Source organism: Penaeus monodon, unplaced genomic scaffold (genome assembly GCF_015228065.2).
Source record: "Penaeus monodon isolate SGIC_2016 unplaced genomic scaffold, NSTDA_Pmon_1 PmonScaffold_18375, whole genome shotgun sequence".
In the NCBI taxonomy this organism is placed as follows: Eukaryota; Metazoa; Arthropoda; class Malacostraca; order Decapoda; family Penaeidae; genus Penaeus; species Penaeus monodon.
The window spans coordinates 1-7,038 of NW_023647900.1; the positions used below are offsets into that span (position 1 = coordinate 1).

A 7,038-nucleotide genomic window follows, 5' to 3' on the forward strand; every position below is an offset into this window, starting at 1 on the left:
TTAAAACTAAGGGGGGAAAAATTTCCCCCCCCAAGGGGAATAAAAATTACCGACTAATTTAGGGGTTTTCCCCCGGGACCCTTACCCAATATTTTTTTGTACCGCCCGTTATGCCCGGGCCTTGTAAAGCCCCCTCTAACCAAAAAAGGGCCCAAAAGAGGTGTCTTTGCTACTGCGGGGCACTGCCACGCTAAACCCTCCGGACTCCTGTCTCCAGGTAATCGGGAGCCACACACGGAAAACACACGTGGGAAGTTCTCCCGGTCCAAGATGAATAACCAGGGTGGGTGCACCACCCTTTTCTCTTAGGCCTTGGTGCCCCGAAGCCATTTTGTCTCATCCCCCCTTTGTGACCCCCCCCAAATGGGTAGCCCTCTGCCCGGGCTCACCAGAGCTTTGGGGGACCTCAACCCCCCACCGGGGCAAGGCCTTCCGTTAGGGGGGTGGGGGGGAGATGAATCCTCTGCGGGGCCCCCTCTGGCCCGGGGTTTCGGGAGATGAAGTCCTGGGGTTGGCGGGGTAGACAGGAGAGAAGACCCAGGAAGGGGTTACTTGCCAACCTGGCCACAAGAGGGTGTGTCCAGATCCCCGGGGGGGAGATATGTGGCGCAGAGGCAGGGCCCGGGCTTGGGGGTTTTAGGAAGCCCATAAAAAATGAGGGTCGGGGTTATGTCTTGCCTATCTCTCAGGGCAAACTTGGAAGGTAGAAACAATCCTTCACGAGGTCGCTCGCTGTCGGGGTGCTTAGGTAGGCCCAAACCCGGGGCCTTCTGCGGGAAAGAGGACGGTCAGGACCACCCCGATTGTCCTTGTCGAAGGCAAAGGGGGGGGGACATTTCCGTGCGCAGGGGCTTTGAAGGGACACCCCCGGTAACGCCAGAGAAGGAAAGATTGGATGGAAAGAGATTTTGAGGGCCGGGAGAAAGCACCACAAAGGGAAAGACATCAAAAAGGAGTTCCTATGAGGAGATAAGGTAAAAGGGAAAATAATGTCGATGGAGGTAAGGAGGTGAGGGCAAAGGGGCCAAGGAAAAAGGCTGAACCCAAAGGGAGTTTTTGCTGGTGAGGGCCCAAGGAAGGGAAATAGGTTGGTGGCAGCGTGGGTAGAGAGAAGGGACCAAGGCGGGCGGGAGCTGAGTTTGGGAGTTTCTGGAGAAAACCCGGCCAGGGTTTGGTTCGACGAAGGGGGAAGAATTATAGCAACACCGGAAAAAAAAAAAACTTTCCCCTCAAGTTTAGATCCATGAAAAAGAGCAACAGAGATTATGCCGGCGTACTGGCGCGACCAAAAACCCCTCTGCGAAAATCCGCGAGCAAACTAAAATCGGAAATCCTCAAGTCACAAAAAACAAAATGGCCCCTGGGCAGGACATCCCCCAAAAAAAAGACAAAAATGACCATAAACTAAAACTTTGGCAGCCAAAGGTCACACTCGAACCGTGGCCTCAGAAGACAAGGGGCGTGACGATCACGATACCTTCAAAATTTTGGCACCGTGATAAATGGAACCAGTTGGGGAAGGCCTACGCCCAAACAACGGACCCAAATGGCTGTGATGTGATATGAGATCTTAGAACCATTCCGTTGTAATATATTGTGACTCTCGTAGTGCCTTGCAAGAAATAAAGATTTAACTAAATCACCCCAGCAGTGAGGGGGTTCAAGATTGGGTTGCATTGAATGTCAAAAACGTAAAAAGTACTCTATGTGGGTGCCGGAATGTTGGTATCAGTCGGAATGAGCGAGCTGATCAGAAGGCAAGGCAGCTCCACTCAGCCTTGGATGCTCGTTTTCCCCTTTCCCCACAACCGACCTGAAACCCAACATAAGGATTGTCTTCGTGATGATGGGGGGACAAAGGAGGCATACTTCTAGCAAAAATGCGAAGATTAGAGAGATCTTGGCATTTTGGGTGCCACATCCATCCAACAGAAAAGTAGAATTTTAAAAATTTCAGATAAGAATCAGGCCAAGATTGATTCATGGACCCTGATGGCTAAAAGTCAAGCACTTTGTGAGGGGTGCCCAAAAGCCATTAAAGGCGCACATGTTTTTGGAAAGTGTGCAAAAATTCTCAGACCAAAGCATGTGTACTTTTTCTCCCCCATAACCTGAAAAAAGTATTGAGGGAAAATTTGACATAAAGGTCTTTTTATTTCCTTAGGGGGGCTAAATTTTCAAAAAATGTAATTATGCATATTTATGCAATAATTTTTTGCCTTAGAGCATAAAATTTTTGCTTTGATTTTTAAATTATTTATTGTTATTTGAAAGATATTTATTGATAGTTTTTAAATTTTTTAAAATTTCAAATTTTCTATCTAAAAGGGTATTCCCCGCTGTTGACGGGGCCCAAAAAATTTAAAAAAAATCACCAATCAATCTAGTTATTATATATTTTTATATATATATATATATATAAATAAAATATATTTTATATTTTTATAAGGTAAACAAGATAAAATGAAATGCTGTAATGTGAAATTAGGGTAAATACAACGGGGCAGTGAAAGGGACTAATTTTAAAATTTTGGGCAAGGTTTTAAACAATACGAAAATATATTTTGGAGCCCCATCAAATACAAAAAAGCTTACAAAAATTTTTAGTACTTCATGCTCAAAAATTTGGGAATATATCAAGTTAATATATGACCATAAACATGCCATAAAACCTTCCCTAACCTCTGTTAAAACTTTTCTGATACAAAGAACTGGTAAATTTAAAAACCCAAATTTTTATTATAATAATGCCGTATGATATCATGAGCGCTATGTCAAATGACTCAAACTTATTCACGCCCCCCGCATTAGGCCGAACGGAAAACAGAGAATTAAATAAACTAGAAAAAAGGCGTCTTCCTCTCCAGCTTCCCCGCGCGTCACAGATCCGCTGAAGGCCTGGACGGCTCTGGACGACGTCCCTCCTATTCACCTCATCTCGCTATTCACCTGTTTTCTGCGTCCCGCCATTTTTGGGTGTGCTCACATAAAATTTAAAGAATTAACCAGCATACATTTCATTTTTTGTTTCAAAAATTCGCCACGAGTTCGGGGGTACCGATCCGATAGATAGGAAATTTTTTAATTCGTTTTTTTTTTTTTTACACACTATCGGCCAAAACAATGCTTTGGATTCTTAAACAGAATTGCATTCAGTTATCAGCTCTTCCTTTTTTCATACCTTTAAAAGTGTGTGTTTTCTATGCAAAAACTTATGTAACATAATTTCTAATACACCACAACTATTTTATATATAAAAATTATTATATATATATTATATATATATTATATATTTTATATATAAAATTTATATTATAAAAATAAAAATATATTATATATATAAATATATATTATTATATATATTATTATGTGTGGTGGTGTGTGTGGTGTGTGTGTGTGTTTTTGGTGTGTGTTATTACATTTTTTTAACGATGGGTTCATTTTTGACCGCCGGGGTCACAGGTATACTTAATTGTAGTTTTCATGTTGTAGCTTTTGGAGTGATAGTGGTAGGGTCCCCTTTTTCCTTTCCCAAAGGGCCGTGTTACCTTTTAGGAAATCATTCTCTCTTTTATCCGGGCGGGGGAAACCAGCACTGACTTGGGCTGGCTTCCCCACCCAGTGGCTATTTTTGGTAAAGTTTCTTGCCCAAAATATGGTGTGTGTGTGTGTGGGTTTTTTTGTAAGTGAGTAATATTACATATATATAAATATATATATATAAATATATATATATAAAAACACAAAAAAATATATATATATATATTTTTTTAATATATATATTTTGGTGTTGTGTGTGTGTGGGGTGTGTGTGGGTGTGTTTGTGTGTGGTGTTGGTGTGTTGTTTATATGTAATTTTATATAAAAATATTAATATATATTATATATAATTATATTTTGTGTGTGTGTGTGTGTTTGTGTGTTGTGTTGTGTTGTTTTTTGTGTATGGGGGGGGGTACTGCACTTTAAAGCTAAAAAAAATCATGAATTAAAAGAAAAAACACCCAAAACACAAAAATTTAAACTGAAGGTACGGGACATAAAACACATACGTAAAACTTAAAACGAAACTGAACTTAAACCCAAGGCGCCAAACTTAAAAACCAAAAAATGCTAAAAAGTTACGGATCATCTGGCCCAAAAAATCGCCCCACACTGCCGCTGCTTATGCCGTCAATGCTGTCAACCGGGCCAACCTTTACCCCCAAATCTCCTCACAGCACTTATTCACCGAACGCTTTCAATTATGTTGGGTTTAAAAATTAGTGATCTCCATAGTAATCAGAGCTAAGAAATTCTAATTACAAAACCCTTGATTAAACAAAAAATTATGTTACAATTTCCGTCAGATCTTCCCCAATGGATCACCAAAAAAAAATAATCCGCCTTTTTTTCCCCCCCCCCCCCCTTCCCTCTTCGGTTTATTTCTTTTTGGCGGGACTCGCTGTGGGTCTCCTTGTGGGTCTCTTCTCGGCTCTCCTCTGTGGTATCCTTGTGGCTCTCCTCGTGGCTCTCTTTTGCGGCTCTCCTCTTGGCTTCCTCTGTGGCTCTCCTCTGTGGCTCCCTCTCGGGTCTCCTCTGCGGCCTTTCCCTGTCTACCTCTGTGGGCCCCCTCTGTGGCTCTCTTCTGCGGGTCTCCTCTGGCTCTCCTCTGTGCTCTCTTCTGCGGCTTCCTCTGTGGCTCTCCTCTGTGGCTTCTTTTCGCGGCTCTCCTCTGGGCTCTCCTTTGTGGGTCTCCCCCTGTGGGTCCCTCTGTGGCTCTCCTCTGTGGATCCCTTTTGTGGTTCTCCTCTGTGGCTCTTCTCTGTGGGTCTTCTCTTTGGGTCTCCTTTTTGGCTCTCCTCTGGGCTCCTTCTGTGGTCTCTTTTTTTGGCTCTCCTCTGGCTCTCCCCTTTTTTTCTCTTCTCTGTGGTTTTTCCCTTTGGTCTCATTTAGCTCTCTTTGTGGCTCCATTTGTGGCTCTCCTCTGGGCCTCCTTTGTGGCTCCCTCTGTGGCCTCCTCTGTGGCCCCTCTGTGGCCCCTCTGCGGGTCCTTCTGCGGCTCTCCCTGCGGCTCTCCTCTGTGGCCCCCTCCTCGTGGCTTCCCTCGCGGCTTTTCCCCTGTGGCTCTCCTCGTGGCTCTCCTTGTTGGGCCCCTTCTGTGGCCCCCTCTTGGTTTCTCCTCTGTGGCTCTCCTCTGTGGCTCCCTCTTGGCTCTCCTCTGTGGATCTCCTTTGTGGTTCTCCCCTGTGGCTCTTTCTGTGGCTCTCCTCTGTGGCTCTCCCCTGGCTCTCCTCTGCGACTCTCCTCTGTGGGTCTCCCCTGTGCTCTCTTTTTGGCTCTCCTCTGTGGCTCTCCTTTGGGCTCTTCTCTGTGGCTCTCCTCTGTGTTTTTTCTCTTGGCTCTCCCTGTGGGTCTCCTTTTGGCTCTTCTCTGTGGTTCTCCTCCGTGGCCTCCTCTGTGGCCCCCTGGGGACTCCTCTGTGGCCCCCTCTGTGGCTCTCCTTTTTTGCTCTTCTCTGTGGCTTTTCTCTTTGGCTCCCCCTTTGTGGCTCTCCCCCTGTGGCTCTCTTCTGTGGCTCCTCCTCTGTGGCTCTCCTTTGTGTCTCTTCTCTGTGGTTCTCCTCTGTGCTTCTCCTCTGTGGCTCTCCTCTTGGCTCTTTTCTGTGGTCTCCTCTGGGCTCTCCTTGTGGCTCTCATTTGTGGTTCTCCTCTTGGCTCTCCTCTGTGGCTCTGCTTTTCGCTCCCTATGGCTTCTTCCATGTGGTTCCCCTTTTGTGACTCTTCTTGTGGGTTTCCCTGTGGGTTATTCTCTCTTTCTCTCTCTTTCTCTGTATATATATAATTATAAGAGGTAGATAGAGAGATGGAAGAAGAAAAAAGGAGAGAGAGGGTTATTTTTTTTTATATATATGTATAAATATAAACCCATACAATACTACCATCACACCCACACAAACCACACACAGATATATGTCTGCAATCTGAGTTCGAGGTTTGAGTCACCGGCCGGCGCTTGTTCCCTTGGGCAAGAACTTCACCTGATGCCTACCTACCCTCTGATGGGAAACCCACCCCAAATCAGGCGGTCCCAAGCCCGGGAAAAAATAAAAAATGATTGCCAAAAAGGTAACCCCGGGCCTCTCCCCGGGGAAAAAGGAACTGGGGACCCTCCCCACTACTCCTCCCCGAGCATCACAACATGAAAACTACAATTAAGTATCATGCTGTGGCATGAACTTAAAACATGAACCTATAGTTTATATATATATATATTATAATATTATATATATTATAATGGGGCCGGGGGGGAGTGGGTTTGGGATTGGGGCTCAAATTGTCAGACGGCAACTATTTTGAGCGTTCGAGTCACCGGCTGGCTTGTTGTTCCCCCCTTGGGCAAGGAATTCACCTCGATTGCCTATCTAGCCCTGGGTGGGGGAAACCACCCAAGTCAGTGCCGGGTAAAATTTAAAGGTGACTCGATGGTGACCGGGTCTAAGGCAAAGGCAAACCACTTCTCTAAATTGCCAAAAAATCGGAAACCATGATTGCCAAAGTCCTGGTGGGACAGGAATCAAAAAAAAAAAAAAAAAAAAAAAAAAAAAAAAAAAAAAAAAAAAAAAAAAAAAAAAAATATATATAATTTTAAAATTTTTATAATATATATATATATATATATATATATATAATATACAATATAACATGTTGTATATATATGTATACACACACCACACACACACACACACACATAATAATACAAAATATTATATATATATTATATATATATTAAAAATTTTGTGTGTGTGGTGTTGGTGTGTGGTGTGTGGGGATCTCTTGAAAAAAAGGAAACTAAATTTATTGGGCTGTTAGAGAATAAAGTATTGAGAAAAAATTGCTGACAGGGATGGTGATAGGAACAGAGGAAGAGGCAAACCCAAAACAAGACTGAGCGACAACAAATATTAGCGGCTTCGATGGTACAAAGTGGAGAAAAAGCGAAGTCGGTTTAGTGGCGAAAGGGGGTGGGAGGTTCCCCCCACACACACACCAACAACAC

General features: G+C 44.0%; 1 protein-coding gene across 1 annotated transcript; it reads right to left on the reverse strand.

Annotated features, from left to right (window-relative positions):
* Positions 1-1,980: 1,980 nt before the first annotated feature.
* LOC119569738 (serine/arginine repetitive matrix protein 3-like) lies at positions 1,981-5,725 on the reverse strand (the record flags this gene model as incomplete). Its single annotated transcript, XM_037917767.1, has 2 exons — positions 1,981-2,111; positions 4,446-5,725. Coding segments are annotated over 2 exons (1,411 nt in total), but the record flags the coding sequence as incomplete, so codon positions are not given.
* Positions 5,726-7,038: the final 1,313 nt, after the last annotated feature.